This window comes from Chionomys nivalis, chromosome 10 (genome assembly GCF_950005125.1).
Source record: "Chionomys nivalis chromosome 10, mChiNiv1.1, whole genome shotgun sequence".
Taxonomy (NCBI): Eukaryota; Metazoa; Chordata; class Mammalia; order Rodentia; family Cricetidae; genus Chionomys; species Chionomys nivalis.
The window spans coordinates 7783618-7801197 of NC_080095.1; the positions used below are offsets into that span (position 1 = coordinate 7783618).

Below are 17580 nucleotides of genomic sequence, written 5' to 3' on the forward strand. Positions count from 1 at the left end.
ATCAAATGGACTTAAACAGACATCTACAGAACAATCCACCCAAATAGGCAAGAATATACCTTCTTCTCTGCAGCTCATGGAACCTTCTCGAAAATTGACCACATACTCGGTAACAAAGCAAACTTGCACAGTTACCAAAAAATATCATTAACCATTAAAATCAGCAACAATGCTACCCCCAGAAAGCCTACAAACTCATGGAAACTCAACAGTCAACTACTGAACCACACCTGGGTCAAGGAAGAAATAAAGAAAGACTCAAGAAATAAACCAAGACTCAACATACTCAAACCTATGGGACACTATGAAAGCAGTGCTAAGAGGAAAGTTCATAGCACTAATTGCCCACTTAAAGAAAACGAAGAAAACACACATTGGATACTTAACAGCCCACCTGAAAGCTCTAGAAAAAAAGGAAGCAGACTCACCTAGGAGGAGTAGAAGACTGGAAATAATCAAACTGAGGGCTAAAATCAACAAAATAGAAACACAGAAAACAATCCGAAGAATCAATGAAACAAAAAGCTGAAACCTTGAGAAAATCAAGAAGATTGATAAACCCCTAGTCAAACTAATAAAACGACAGAGAGAGAATATGCAAATTAATAAGATCAGAAATGAAAAAGGGGGACATAACCACAGACAAAGAGGAAATAAAGAGAATCGTAAGATCTTACTACAAAGGCCTATATGCCACAAAACTGGAAAATCTAAAAGAAATGAACACTTTTTTAGATAATTACCATATACCAAAGTTAAACCAGGACCAGGTGAACAATCTAAATAGACCTGTTAGTCACAAAGAATTAGAAGCTGTTATCAAAAACCTCCCTACCACAAAAGGTCCGGTCCAGAGGGCTTCAATGCAGAACTCTACCAGAACTTCGAAGAAGACCTAATACCTATACTCCTTAATGTATTTCACAATATAGAAACAGAGAAGTCATTGCCAAATTCCTTTTATGAAGCTACAGTTACTCTGATACCAAAACCACACAGAGACTCAACCAAGAAAGAGAATTAGAGGCCAATCTCACTCATGAACATCGACGCAAAAATCCTCAATGAAATACAGGCAAACTGAATCCAAGAACACATTAGAAAAATTATCCATTATGATAAAGTAGGCATCATCCCAAAGATGCAGGCCTGGTTCAACATATGAAAATCTATCAATGTAATCCATCATATAAACAAACTGAAAGAAAAAAAAACCAAATGATCGTTTCATTAGATGCTGAAAAAGCATTTGACAAAATTCAACATCGCTTTATGATAAAAGTCGTGGAGAGATTAGGGATACAAGGGTCATACCTAAATATAATAAAAGCTATTTACAGCAAGATGACAGATATCATTAAATTAAACTGAGAAAAACTCAAAGCCATCCCACTACAATCAGGAACATGACAAGGCTGTCCACTCTCGCCATACCTCTTCAATATAGTGCTTGAAGTTCTAGCAATAGCAATAAGACAACATAAGGGGATCAAGGGTATTCGAATTGGAAAGGAAGAAGTTAAACTTTTGTTATTTGCAGATGATATGATAGTGTATATAAGCAACCCCCAAAACACCAAAGAACTTCTACAGTTAATTAAACACCTTTAGTAATGAGGCAGGATACAAGATCAACTCCAAAAATTCAGTCGCCCTCCTATACACAAAGGATATGGAAGCAGAGAGGGAAATCAGAGAAGCATCACCTTTCACGATAGCCACAAACAGCATAAAATATCTTGGGGTAACTCTAACCATGGAAGTGAAAGATCTATTTCACCAGAACTTTAAGGCATTGAAAAAAGAAATTGAAGAGGATACCAGAAAATGGAAGGATCTCCCTTGCTCTTGGATTGGGAGGATCAACATAGTAAAAATGGCAATTCTACCAAAGGCAATTTATAGATTCAATGCAATCCCCATCAAGGTCCCATCAAAATTCTTCACAGATCTTGAGAGGACAATAATCAACTTTATATGGAAAAACAAAAATACCAGGATAGCCAAAACAATCTTATACAATAAAGGAACTTCTGGAGGCATTACCATCCCTGACTTCAAACTCTATTACAGAGCTACAGTAATTAAAACAGTGTGGTATTGGCATAAAAACAGAGAAGTCAACAAATGAAATCGTATAGAAGACCCGGACTTTAACCCACAAACCTATGAACACTTCATTTTTGATAAAGGAGTTAAAAGTATACAACAGAAGAAAGAAAGCGTCTTCAACAAATGGTGCTGGCACAACTGGATGTCAACCTGTTGAAGAACGAAAATAGACCCATATCTATCACCATGCACAAAACTCAAGTCCAAATGGATCAAAGACCTCAATATCAATCTGAACACGCTGAACCTGACAGAAGAGAAAGTGGGAAGTACACTACAACAATGGGCACAGGAGATCGCTTCCTATGTATAACCCCAGCAGCACAGACATTAAGGGAAACATTGAATAAATGGGACCTACTGAAACTGAGAAGCTTCTGTAAAGCAAAGGACACTGTCACTAAGACAAAAAGGCAACGCACTGACTGGGAGAAGATCTTCACCAACCCCTCAACCGACAAAGGTCTGATCTCCAAAATATATAAAGAACTCAAGAAACTAGACTTTAAAAGGATAATTAACCCAATTAAAAAATGGGGCTCTGAGCTGAACAGAGAATTCTCAACAGAAGAAGTTCAAATGGCCAAAAGACACTTAAGGTCATGCTCAACCTCCTTAGTGATCAGGGAAATGCAAATTAAAACAACTTTTAGATAACACCTTACACCTGTCAGAATGGCTAAAATCAAAAACACCAATGATAGCCTTTGCTGGAGCGGTTGTGGAGGAAGGGGTACCCTCATCCATTGCTGGTGGGAATGCAAACTTGTGCAACCACTTTGGAAATCTGTGTGACGATTTTCAGGGTATTCGGGATCAACCTACCCCAGGACCCAGCAATACCGTTCTTGGGAATATACCTGAGAGATTCCCTATCATATTACAGAACCATTTGTTCAACTATGTTCATAGGAGCATTATTTGTAATAGCCAGAACATGGAAACAACCTAGATGTTTTTCAATAGAAGAATGGATGAAGAAAGTGTGGAATATATACATATTAGAGTACTATTCAGCGGTGAAAAACAATGACTTCTCAAATTTTGCATGCAAATGGATGGAAATAGAAAACACTATCCTGAGTGAGGTAACCCAGACCCAAAAGGATGAACATGGGATGTATTCACCCATAATTGGTTTCTAGCCATAAATAAAGGTCATTGAGTCTTTAATTTGTGATCCTAAAGAAGCTAAATGAGAAGGTGAACCCAAAGAAAAACATATAGTTATCCTCCGGGATATAGGAAGTAGACAAGATTGCCTGGCAAAAAATTGGGATCTTGGTGTTGGGGTGGGATGGGTTAAGGGGAGATGGGGAGAAAAGAGTGAGAATGGGAGGATGGGGGCAACTTGGGGAATTGGGATCGTTGGGATAAAGAAAGGATGGTTATAGGAGCAGGGAAGCATATATCTTTTTTTTTCTGTTGTTCCTTTATTAGACCTTACAGTACATAGTAGTGATTAATGACCTGTTTCATTGACATGTTGAAATGTTGATCCTGCTACTTCTCATCCATACAGACTTGGATAAATTACTTCATCTACAAACAGTTTATATCTGCTACTAGGATTATGATTAAAAGTATCACCCAGTAAAATAATACAGTGTAAAGTAGCTATCAAGACTCACTGCCTGGATGCATAATCTTTTTTTTTTTATTCTTTTTTACTTAAAATTTCCAACTGCTCCCCGTTTCCCATTTCCCTCCCCCTCCTCCCACATATTGCCCCCTCCCCCCGCTCTCCTCCCCCTATCCCCACTCCACTTCTCCTCCCCCTAGTACACTCCCCCTCCCTCTCGATACTGAAGAGCAGTCCAAATTCCCTGCTCTACATGAAGACCAAGGTCCTCCCACTTCTATCTAGGTCCAGGAAGGTGAGCATCCAAACAGGCTACGCTCCCACAAAGCCAGTTCATGTATTAGGATCGAAACCTAGTGCCATTGTCCTTGGCTTCTCATCAGCCTTCATTGTCCGCCTTGTTCAGAGAGTCCAGTTTCAACCCATGCTTATTCAGGCCCAGTCCAGCTGGCCTTGGAGAGCTCCCAATAGATCAGTTCCACTGTCACAGAGGGTGGGTGCACCCCTCGTGGTCCTGATTTCCTTGCTCATGTTCTCCCTCCTTCTGCTCCTCATTTGGACCTTAAGAGCTCAGACGGTTGATCCAAATTGGGTCTCTGTCTCTCTCTCGATCCATCGCCAGATGAAAGTTCCTGTGCCATTCTCCTTGGCCTCTCGTCAGCTCTCATTGTCCACCACATTAAGAGAGTCCGGTTTTATCCCATGTTTTTTTCAGTAGCAGTCCAGCTGGCCTTGGTGAGCTCCCAATAGATCGGCCCCCCTGTCTCAGTGGTTGGGTGCACCCCTCATGGTCCTGACTTCCTTGTTCATGTTCTCTCTCCTTCTGCTCCTCATTATAACCTTGGGAGCTCAGTCCGGTGCTCCAGTGTGGGTCTCTGGCTCTATCTCCATCCATCGCTAGATGAAGGTTCTATGGTGATATGCAAGATATTCATCAGTATGATTATAGGATAGGTTCATTTCAGGTTCCCTATCCTCAGGTGCCCCAATGAACTAACTGGGGACATTGCCCTGGGCTTCTGGTAGCCATTCCAGGTTCAAGTCTCTTGCCAACCCTTAGGTGGCTCCCTTAACTAAGGTATGAGTTTCCCTGCTCCCCCATCCAACCTTCCTTTACCCTCAATCACCCCGATTCCCCCAGTTCCCCTCATCCTCTCCTTCACACTTTTCTCTCCCCATCTCCCCTCATCCCCATCCCACCCCACCCCCCAAGATTCCCATTTTTTGCCAATCAATCTTGTCTATTTCCCATAGCTGGGAGGATATCTATATGCTTTTCCTTGGGTTTACCCTCTTGTTTAGCTTCTTTAGGATCACAAATTATAGACTCAGTGGCCCCTATCCATGGCGAGAAACCAATTATGAGTGAGTACATCCCATGATCTTCTTTTTGGGTCTGGGTTACCTCACTCAGGATCGTATTTTCTATTTCCATCCATTTGCATGCAAAATTCGAGAAGTCATTGTTTTTTACCGCAGAGTAGTACTCTAATGTATATATATTCCACACTTTCTTCATCCATTCTTCTATTGAAGGGCATCTAGGTTGCTTCCAGGTTCTGGCTATTACAAATAATGCTGCTATGAACATAGTTGGACAAATGCTTTTGTCATATGCTAGGGCATCTCTTGGGTATATTCCCAAGAGTGCTATTGCTGGGTCCAGGGGTAGGTTGATCCCAATTTTTCTGAGAAACCGCCACACTGATTTCCAAAGTGGTTGCACAAGTTTGCAGTCCCACCAGCAATGGATGAGGGTACCCCTTTCTCCACAACCTCTCCAGCAAAGGCTATCCTTGGTGTTTTTGATTTTAGCCATTCTGACAGGTGTAAGATGATATCTCAAAGTTGTTTTGATTTGCATTTCTCTGATCGCTAAGGAGGTTGAGCATGACCTTAAGTATCTTTTGGCCATTTTAACTTCTTCTGATGAGAATTCTCTGTTCAGTTCAGTGCCCCATTTTTTAATTGGGTTAATTATCCTTTTAAAGTCTAGTTTCTTGAGTTCTTTATATATTTTGGAGATCAGACCTTTGTCTGTTGCGGGGTTGGTGAAAATCTTCTCCCAGTCAGTAGGCTGCCTTTTTGTCTTAATGACAGTGTCCTTTGCTTTACAGAAGCTTCTCAGTTTCAGGAGGTCCCATTTATTCAATGTTGCCCTTAGTGTCTGTGCTGCTGGGGTAATACATAAGAAGCGATCTCCTGTGCCCATATGTTGTAGGGTACTTCCCATTTTCTCTTCTATCAGGTTCAGTGTGTTCAGATTGATATTGAGGTCTTTGATCCATTTGGACTTGAGTTTTGTGCATGGTGATAGATATGGGTCTATTTTCATTCTTCTACAGGTTGACATCCAATTGTGCCAGCACCATTTGTTGAAGATGCTTTCTTTCTTCCATTGTATACTTTTAGTATTAAGTCTCCTACTATTAATGTGTGCGGTTTGATGGCTGCCTTGAGTTTTAACAATGTTTCTTTTACGTACGTGGGTGCTTTTATATTAGGGGCATTGATATTCAGGATTGAGACTTCATCCTGATGAATTGTTCCTGTTATGAGTAGAAAATGTCCCTCTCCATCTCTCCTGATTGATTTAAGTTTGAAGTCAACTTTGTTAGAAATTAGTATGGCCACCCCTGCTTGTTTCTTAGGTCCATTTACTTGATAAGCCTTATCCCAACCCTTTACTCTGAGTAGGTGCCTGTCTTTGTGGTTGAGGTGTGTTTCTTGTAAACAGCAAAATGTTGGATCCTGTTTTCGTATCCAATCTCTTAGTCTGTGCCTTTTTATAGGAGAGTTGAGTCCATTGACATTAAGTGATATTAATGACCAGTGGTTGTTAACTCCGGTCATTTTTCAAGTTGTAAATTTTGTGTGTTCCCCTTCTTTGTGTTGCGCTGGTGAAGGGTCTCTAGTTGTCTGAGATATTGTGGTCATTGTTGGACTCCTTGGTTAGTAATTTTCCTTCTATTACTTTCTGTAAGGCTGGATTTGTGGCTATGTATTGTTTAAATTTGTTTTTATCCTGGAAAATTTTGTTTTCTAGCCATAAATATAGGTCATTGAGTCTTTAATTTGTAATCCTAAAGAAGCTAAATGAGAAGGTGAACCCAAAGAAAAACATATAGTTATCCTCCTGGATATGGGAAGTAGACAAGATTGCCGGGCAAAAAATAGGGATCTTGGTGTTGGGGTGGGATAGGGGTAAGGGGAGTTGGGGAGAAAAAAGTGAGAAGGGGAGGATGGGGGCAACTTGGGTAATTGGGATCGTTGGGATAAAGAAAGGATGGTTATAGGAGCAGGGAAGCATATATCTTAATTAAGGGAGCCATCTTAGGGTTGGCAAGAGACTGGAACCTAGAGGGGCTTCCAGGTGCACAGGGGGATGTCCCCAGTTAGTTCATTGGGCAGCTGAGGATAGGGAACCTGAAATGGCCCTATCTTATAGCCATACTGATGAATATCTTGCATATCACCATAGAATCTTCATCTGGCGACGGATGGAGATAGAGACAGAGACCCACATTGGAGCACTGGAATGAACTCCCAAGGGCCAAATGAGGAGCAGAAGGAGGGAGAACATGAGAAAGGAAGTCAGGACTGACAGCGGTGCACCCACCCACTGAGACAGTGGAGCTGATCTATTGGGAGCTCACCAAGACCAGCTGGACTGGGACTCAAAAAGAATGAGATAAAACCGGCCTCTCTGAACATGGCGGACAATGAGGACTGATGAGAAGCCAAGGACAATGGCACTGGGTTTTGATCCTACTTCATGTTCTGTCTTTGCGGGAGCCTAGCCAGTTTGGATGCTCACCTTCCTACACCTGGATGGAGGGGGGAGGACCTTGGACTTTCCACAGGGCAGGGAACCCTGACTGCTTTTTGGACTGGAGAGGGAGGCGGAGAGGAGTGGGGGGAGGGAGATAGAAGGGTGAGGATGGGTAGGGAAATGGGAGGCTGGGAGGCGGCGGAAATTTTTTTTTTCAATTAAAAAAAAATGATTCAGAGGATGAGTTTGAAAAACATGAAATTTTATCTACAAGGATTAATATATTCTCATTGCTTAAATGAACTCTTAGCTGCTGTAGTTACCAGAACAAGACCTTCACAAAATTATGCCAGTCAAAATTACAGGATGATAATGTCTGAAAAGGCTGAGCAGGTAAAAGTGCCTCTTGACAAACCCGACAATATGAGTTTGATTTCTGAGAGCCACATCTTAGAAGAAGAGAACTGAAGTACATAAACTGCCTGATACAGTTTTCACACAGGCCCTGGTTCATGTGTGCCCTGCCACCACTATTAAATGAAATGTGTTTCAAAAGTTTACAAGACAGGACTCCCCATGGAGCACTCCAAAATGAGGAGGTGTTGGGATAGAAATACTGCTTAGGAAGTGGGTATCACATACATTAGAGGTGGGCCATTTAGAGGTTACTAAGCTAGTGGATAACCCCCACCCTATCCATGTGTATATCACTAATTAACCTAATTAGACTTAATTAATTAGTCATTAATAAATCTAAAGAGATCAATATGTTTGGAGAGAGGTCATAAGTAGGGCAAGAGAGACATACTGGGGGATGCAATGTGCACTGAAGATATTTACCCATAGACTCCATCTATCATTTATCCTTTTCTTCCTCCTCTCATTCTAATTTGCCACTTTTATTCCATTAAACACTTTCAGTTCTATATAATTACATATGTGCAGACATAATCATTTCTCGCTATGATAAATCTAAAGAATACAAATGAGAATCTTATAAAACATCTGTTTCTGAGATGCTCTTGATTTACTTAATAATGTTCTCACCAATTACATTATTTTCCTAAAAGTGATCTAAGTTCCTAATACTTTTCTGATGAATTACTTCTGATATATTGTATATGTAACATGTATTCTTGATGCAATCATTTGTAGAAATGATTTATTATAGATAATATTGTAGTAATATTTGTGTGCAAGTATTTCTGAGATGTTTTCAATTTTGGTCATTTGGGTAAGCATTTTTTAGCATGCAAACTGCTGGAAATGCATTTATTCACTTCATGTATATGAAAGAAAAATAAAAATTCCTGTAATTAAGGAGTTTTAAAATTTTTAGCACCATAGCCAATCTGTAGTTTTTTTCCACCCAGGGGAAGAACTGTGTCTGTTTGAAGTATCCTTGTGAATTGAGATCATAGGTCATAATGTTACATCCACAAGGTATGGTCAACACTTGAGGAAATAGTATGGGATGCATTTTCTCAGACAGGATTAGGACTTTGTACCTTATCATCCTGCTGCCTGACTCAAGTTCCTCTAAATCTTTTTTCTCAAGATGAATGAGGTCTTTACCTAAGAAGTACCCTCTCTTAAATATGCAAAACATGTTTATATATGGTGGTAAATACAGGGATGTCCACACCCTAGAACAACACATGATCAGTGTACTCTCCACTGTCATTGAGATCACAGGACCTAACCATGGAATGGAGCTGGATTATTCTCTTGGTAGTGGCAACAGCTGCAAATAAGGGGATCTCCAGTTCCAGACTTGAGGAGGGTCCATACACTCAGGTGACAGGGACACTCTGCCTTTGTCTCCACAGGTGACCATTCCTTAGTCCAGCTGCAGCAGTCTGGGGCTGAGCTGGTAAGGCCTGGGGCCTCAGTGAAGTTGTCCTGCAAGGCTTCAGACTGCACCTTTACCAGCTACTATATTAACTGGATGAAGCAAAGGCCTGGATGGGGCCTGGAGTGCACTGGGACATATTTATCCTGGAAATGGTGGAACTGACTTCAATCAGAAGTTCCAGGGCAAGGCCACACTGACTGCAGATACATCCTCCAGCACAGCCTGCATGGAACTCAGCAGCCTGACATCTGAGGACTCTGCAATCTATTACTGTGAAAGATACAGTGTTGCAACCACATCCTGAGTATGTCAGAAACCCTGGAGGAGTAGGAAGCAATTCTGGGACCAAGATGACCGAGAATATTAGACTGGAGACTTGCTGGTAAATAATCATCTGAGTGTCCATTTTCTGACTTCTCCTCACAGTACTCTAGTTTTTCTTTTTTTCATATTACAAACATAAATAATATGACTCTGATTGAAGAAACCCTCATGTCCATCATACTGTGACAGTCTCTTCACCAGTGACTATCTCCATTTACAAGTATGTTCCTTAATAAAATAATAAAAACTGAAAAATATGATTATGTTTTATGACCAAAATACTTCTGGATTATTAAAGACTGGGCCCTTTATTAGGGTAGCTTTCAATAAATGAAAGTATGAATTTGGCAGGTAAGAGATAAATAAATAATGTCTGGCTAAACAAAAATATTTTCATGCTCTTAAATGTTACTTAACCTCAGGTGTATAGTTAAGTCTGGCTTTGTGGTCGAGCAGAATCCAGTGTCTTATAATGTAAAATATGGATACGAATGCACAGTCACATAAGTGTAATCCTGCAAGTTGGTATTACTAAAGCCCTTTCCACAGAAATCATTAAGCCAATAAATATATGCACTTGCTAATTGAGGTAGGTTCTGAGACCATACATTATTCCCTGTTCCCGTGTTTTACTTCCTTCATGTTCTCAGAAACCTGTCCTACAGTCTCAATTCTTAATAGAACATGAACCTATACTGATACAACATCAACTCTCATAGGCTATTGGATATCTGCTGGTCACCTCTGCTGTATAGTGTGTCTGGATTTTAGCCAGGTGGAGTGCTTGTAGATTCCCTCCATTAGTTGAGCTGGCTATCAACTTCATCATCCTTGGTGACTGCTCCAGATAGATCTCATAACACCCAAAGAAAAGACTGGGAATCATGGAGGTGTGGAAAACAGCTATGTGCAGTTCAAAATTCATCCTTGAATCATCTACACAACATCACCTTAGGACACTGAAGACAGTTGTGAGAGTTATAGTTTTGGCACTGTGTGAGCTCATACACAAACTTGTATCAGCTGATTCTCCAAACCGGCAGGTGGCACTGTAGATTCATACACCAATGTCTGAGAAATAAAATAGCAGAAGCTGATAAGGAAGTTGTACACTTGCTGATTTCTTCTGTGGATTCCATTGCCAACAACATTACATACAGAGACAGTGGAGTAGTTGAAATGTGATATCCCTGCGCTACAGTACTTGAGATTTTTTTAATACAATCAATACATGATGTCAAATTATGAGTAAAATTTGAATTTGCCTATTATCACTTAATAGGAAACTAAGTCATGAACCACTCATTATTATGGATTAAGAATATGTGGGCCTCATGATCATGGGAAATATTTTGGGGGCTATTGTCCCAAAACTACAGAACTGATACCTCAGCCTGTTACCTATTGTGATACTCAATTTGTCCACCTCATCATTTCTCCACAATATTACAGAATCCAGATTTGTGAATAAATTCCCTTATGAGAATAGGATGTCTCTGTGAATCTCAACTGCTTAATCAGGCAAGTACTTTTCTATTATCATCCCTGATAGCCATCAGCATTAAATCATACTGCTGTTTTCCTTCCTTCCACTACTTTCAATCTCTACCTACATTTTCCCAAGTTCCCATATTCACATGGCATATCAAGTTGGTGAGGCAACTCAATATGAGTAAAAGGGTCCCAAAAGCCAACAAAAGTGTGAGAGACAGATGCCATCCCACTTTCAAGAATCCTAAAAGAATATCAAGATGTATAACTGTAGCATATACAGAGGGTCTAGGTCAGCTCAATGCAGGCTCTCTGCTTTTCAGTTAAGACTCTGTGAGCCCTTATAAGCTTACATTGATTCTTTGGGTTTTTCGTGTGATGATCCTGACACCTCTGGCATCTACAATTCTTACTTCCTGTCTTGTACAGGATTCCCCATATCTGCCTAATGTTTGACTGTGAGTCTCTTCATTTGTTTCCATTAATTGTTTTATGAAGCCTCTCTGATGACAATTGGGCTAGGCACCAATCTATGAGTATAGCAGAATATTTTTAGTAATCATTTCATTATTTTTTCACAGTCATGTGTGGCTTTATCCTAGGTCTCTGAGCTATCCATCCTCTGGATCATGGTCCTCCAAGCATTGTCAAAAGTGGGTTCACTTGCATGGCATGGGTCGCAAGCTGGACCAGTTATTGCTTGATTACCCCCACAATATCCCTGACACCTATACACTAGCATACCTTGTAGCCAGGACAAATTGTAGGCTGGAGGTTTTACAGATGGCTGGTTATCCCAGACCCTCCACTGAAAGTCTTACCTGGTTATTGAAGGTTGTCAGTTCAGATTCTGTATCTTCCATTGTTAGGGTCACAATCATAGATTCCATGGAATTTCTATTGTGATAGGTGTCTATCTTGTGCCTGAGATGCCTCCCCAATCCAGTTGTCTCTCCCAGTACTCTCTCTCCATCCTCCCTACACTTGACCCCTTCTGTTCCTGTCCCACTTAAGCCTCACCTTCAACCATGATGTCTATTCTATTTCCCCAAATTAGGGAGATTCATATGCTACCCCTTGAACTCTCCTTGTTACTTTGACTACCTGGGTATATGGATTGTAGCATGACTTTTCTTTACAGATAATATCTACTTACAATGAGTACTTACCATGCTTGTATTTTAAGGTCTGGGTTACCTCATTCAGGATGAAGTTTTCTAGTTCTATCCATTTGTCTGCAAATTTCATGGTGTCATTTTTTAATAGCTGAGTATTCCTATATTGTGTAAATGTGTCACAATTTCTTTATCCATTCTTTGTTTGAGTGCCATCTAGTTTATTTCCAGTTTCTGTCTATTATGCTGCAGTGGACACAGTTGAGCAAGTATCTTTATGATAGTGTGGAGTGTTCTTTGGGTATATGCCCGAGTTTGGTATAGGTAGATGTTGAGGTAGAGGTTTCCCATTTTTGAGAAACTGACATATTGATTTCCAAAGTGGCTGCACAGTTTGCACTTCCATCATCAGTGGAAGAGAGTTTTTCTTGCTCTATATCCTCTTCAGTTAAATGTGTTCCTGTGATTTTAATGTTATAGGTGTAAGATGGAACCTCAGAGTCATTTTATATTGGGGACCTCTGAGTACCAGCCTCAGTGTCTAACAATGTTGAAAACTTCTTAGAATGCTTCCCCAACATTTGAGATTCGTCTGTTGAAGTTTTTGTCTTTAGATCTATTCCCCATTTTTTTTTTGGTTTTTTGAGACAGGGTTTCTCTGTAGCTTTGGTGCCTGTCCCGGAAATAGCTCTTGTAGACCAGGCTGGTCTCGAACTCCCAGAGATCCGCCTGCCTCTGCCTCCCGAGTGCTGGGATTAAAGGCGTGCGTCACCACTGCATGGCTTATTCCCCATTTTTTATATTGAATTTTTTTCTTTTTTATTAATTTTTTTGAGCTCTATATTTTTCTATGATCCCCTCTCTGCTTCTCCCTCACTTTCAACTCTCCCCCAAGGTCCCCATGCTTCCAATTTTCTCAGGAGATCTTGTCTTTTTCTACATCCCATGTAGATTAAGTCTATGCATCACTCTCTTAGGGTCCCCATTCTTGTCTAGGTTCTCTGGGAATTGTGATTTGTGGGCTGGTTTTCTTAGCTTTATGATTAAAAACTACTTATGACTGAGTATATGTGATAATTGCCTTTCTGTGTCTGGGCTAATTCACTCAAAATGATGTTTTCTATCTCCATCCATTTTCCTGCAAAATTCAAGATGTAGTTATTTTTTTCTGCTGGGTAGTACTCTATTCTGAAATTGTACCACGTTTTCCTTATCCATTCTTTGTCAAGGGGTTTATGTTTATAGCAACATTATTTGTCATAGCCAGAACCTGGAATTATTTATTTTTGTGTCTAGTCTTGAGTTCTTTATATATTTGTGGGGTAGGTAAAGATCTTTACCACTCTGTAAACTGCCATTTAATTATTTTGATAGTTTCTTTTGTCTTACAAAAGCTTCGTAGTTTCATCAGGTGCTATTTGTTAATTGGTGATCTTATTGCCTGTGATGCTCTGTTCAAAAAATTTTCTCCTGTGCCAGTGTGTGCAAAGCTATTCCCCACTTTCTCTTCTATCAGGTTCAGTTTATCTGGTTTTATGTTGAGAACTTTTATCTACTTTGCCCTGAGTTTTGGTCATGGTGATAGATATGGACCTATTTGCACTCTTCTACATCCTGACATCTATTTAGACCACAATTTGTTGAAGATGCTTTCTTGTTTCCATTGTATAATTTTTTTCTTCATTCTCAAAAATGAAGTGTCCATAGGTTGGTGGATTTACTTCTGGGCCTTCAGTTCAATTCCATTGATCAACCTGTCTGTTTTATGTCAATACAATAAAATTTTTGTCACTTTTCTCTACAGTACTGATTGAAATCAGGAATGGTGATACCTCTAGAAATTCTTTTATTGTACAGGACTGTTTTAGCTAACAGCAACCTTATTTCTAAAGTTATTACACAAGTTTACACTCATATCAACATGTGAATATAGATTCCTCTTTCCCCACATGCATGCCTGCATTTGTTGTCTTTTATTTTTTTGTTTACAGTAATTCTTATTGAGGAAATAATGTATCATTGGGGTTGTTTTAATCTGAATTTCATAAGTGAACTAAGGACTTTGGTTGCAGCCCATAGAGAATCCTATCTTGAACTAAACAAGAAATTCTCACTACTTGTTATGTTTTCTAATGCAGAAAGGTGCTGGGAAACCTTCAGGGAGAGAAAGACATCAATAATCTCACACAGTACACAGATCTTGCAGTCTACTTTATTAGCCTCCAGGTAAGAGGTACCAACTAGTGGTTCTTGTTACACTCTGAATAACTGCTTTCTAATTGGACTTGTAACCTGCTCCATGGGAAAGCCACCATCCCTAGTAAACACGCTCGAATAATCACGACTAGGAAAGACATAGCCCAAGTAGACCCTGGTTGTATTGCTAATGGTTATGTTGTCTAACTGCCTATAAATATATCTGTTTATATATGATAAATTAGTGCTGGTTTCAGTCTTGATCATGGAAGCATCTGTGTGCAGTGTGTAATGATCCCTGTAGACATTCATGACTGGTCAAAGTGCAGAGAATGAATGACTGAGTACTCAGCCACAGTGAATTCTCTGTATCCATCTCCTCCTTCCTACAAATGAAGGATCATCATGAAACAGAGAAAAGAATGTAAGGTTCAGAGAATGAGGTTGAATGTCATGGAATTCTATCTACAGTGATTAACATGTACACTGTTGTCATTGCACAAAGGACCTCTTAGCAACTGTTGTTAACAGCCTAAGTCCTGCACAAAATCAAATCAGTTAAAATTACAGCATGAAAGCCTGTGGAAAGCTTCAGCAGGAAAATGTGTCTCTTGATCTAACTGACAATATTAGTTTGATTTCTGAAAGCCATCTCTTAGAAGAAGAGAACTGAACTCCATAAGTTGTCTTCTAAGTTCCTTGGCACATGTGTGCCATGCCCCCTCCCCCTACTAAACAAAATATATCTTAAAAGACTACAATACAGGTGGGGGAGGAACTCCCCATGGATCACTGCCAGCTGAGGAGATGTTAACATTGGTAGAATTCATAGGAAGTTTTCTTTTCTTAGAAGTGTTCACACTTGGCAGTTACTTATGAGCTAGTGGATAACACACACCATATCCATACAGACAGCACTTATTAGACTTCCAAAGTTATTCATTAATTAAACCAAAGAGATGAATATATTAGAAGAAAAACCTTTTGTTTTGAAAGATCATAAGGGGAGCAAGAGGGACATAGTGTGTGAGAATATGATCAAAATGTATTGCATTCATAAACGAAAATTGCAAGGAATGAACAAGATCATTCTGAAATAGCAATATTCCGTATGTTTAGAATTTTCATATAGGTGTATAATGTCCACTGTATGTATTTACCGTATAAAGTCAACCTATGATTTTCTTGCCCCTCCATATCCATTTGCCATTTTTAGTCCATTGAGCATTTTCAGTTCTATGTCCTTATATATGTGCATTCAAAATTATTTCTAACTATAAGATATCTAAGGACTACAAATAGGATTCAGGCAATATCTGTTTCTGAGAGGGTCTTAAATTTCTTAATAATGTCATCACCAATTGCAATCATTTTCCTCAAAGTGATATGTTTTTTATACATTACTGATGAATAAATTATGTTTTATAGCATATATATCATGTTTTAATACAGTCATTTTTTTCAAGACAAGTAGTTTGTTAATATAATTTATCAACTGTAGACAATGCTGCAATAACATTTGTGTGCAAAATTTTCTGAGATATTTACACTTTTGATCATTTGTATAAGTGTTTTTGAAAGCAATCTTCTGGAGAAACACTTGCCAATTTTTGTATATGAGAAATGACTAAAAGTTCTCAAAATTTACAAGTTTTGAATTTTTTTTTCACAACTACTAACTGTAAAACTTTTATCACAGAGAAACAATTGTCTGTGGCTGAAGTTTCTTTGTAAATTGAGAGTTACATCCACCGATCTGCACAAGGCTTGGGGATATAGTATGGGTTTCATTTACTCAGAGAAGATTAGAACTTGGACTTTAGCATGAGCTGCCTGACCCAACGTCCCCAACCTCTTTCATCTAAAGCTGTACTAGGACCTTATCTAAGAGTTACACTGCTCATGAATATACAAATCACATGAGTCTATGGCGGTAAATACAGAGATGTCCACACCCAGAACAACATATGTCAGTGTCTTCTCCACAGTCACTGAGCACACAGGTCCTTACCATGGAGTGGAGCTGGATCACTCTCTTCCTCTTGCCACTAACTACAGGCAAAGGGGCATTCCAGTTCCAAATCTGAAGAGGGAACAGGGACTGAGGTGACAAATACATCTAAACTGTTTTTTCTCTACAGGTGCCGACTCTCAGCTGCAGCAGTCTGGGCCTGAGCTTGTGAGGCCTGGGACCTCTGTAAAATTGTCCTGCAGGGACTCAGATGATATCACATATAGTTATATTTACTGGGTGAAGCAGAGTCCTGGTCAGGAACTGGAGTGGATTGGAAGCATTATTCCTGCAATTGGTAATACTAACTACAATCAGAAGTTCCAGGGCAAGGCCACACTGACTGCAGACACATCCTCCAACACAGCCTACATGGAGCTCAGCAGCCTGACTTCTGAAGACTCTGCAGTCTATTACTGTGCAAGGCACAGTGTTGCAACCACATCCTGGGTGTGTCAGAAACCCTGAAGGAGGAGGAAGCTGCCCTGGCACTGAGATGACAGAGATGATTAGTCTGAAGATTTATACAGAAATAATCTTCCTGAGTGTCTATTTTTCTGCTTCCTCCTCTATAAAAAAATGATGCTAATTGACCCCCAATTTACATGTTTCTCTGTAATAAAACACTAAATAAGGGAAAACCGTGTTACTGCATATGACAGAATTTTCTCTGGATTCGAAGAGACCTGAACTTTTTGGAGTAGCTTTGAATAATGTATAATATGAATTTTATCAGTAAAGTTCACATAAACAGCATCTGACCAAACCAAAACTCCTCTCACAATCTTGAATGTCTGTTTTTTAAATTCTACCTGTGTTGTGCAGCAGAATTTCAGTTTCTCAGAATTGAAGAGATATTTACATCATAATCTACTACCACATAAGTGCAAATCTTGTAAGTTGACATAAATATTATTAAATTACTTTTCATAGAACTGATTTATTTACCCTGTGTGTATACATGCCAGTTATGATAAGTTTGAGATTATTCATATCAATTTGATCTTAAGTTACTGCCTTTTCAACAACAGTACCCTGACCTACAGTCTCAGGCTTTTAAGACACTGGCCTATTCTGACTCACCATCATCCTTCATGTTCCTCTGGATATTGAAGCCACTCT

At 39.6% G+C, this 17580-nt stretch overlaps 1 gene segment (V, D, J or C); it reads left to right on the forward strand.

The window, feature by feature from the left end:
- Window positions 1-16459: 16459 nt before the first annotated feature.
- On the forward strand, window positions 16460-16926 carry LOC130882729 (Ig heavy chain V region 108A-like). The segment is given in 2 exon segments: window positions 16460-16505; window positions 16589-16926. Coding segments are annotated over 2 exon segments (384 nt in total).
- The last annotated feature ends 654 nt before the right edge of the window (window positions 16927-17580 follow it).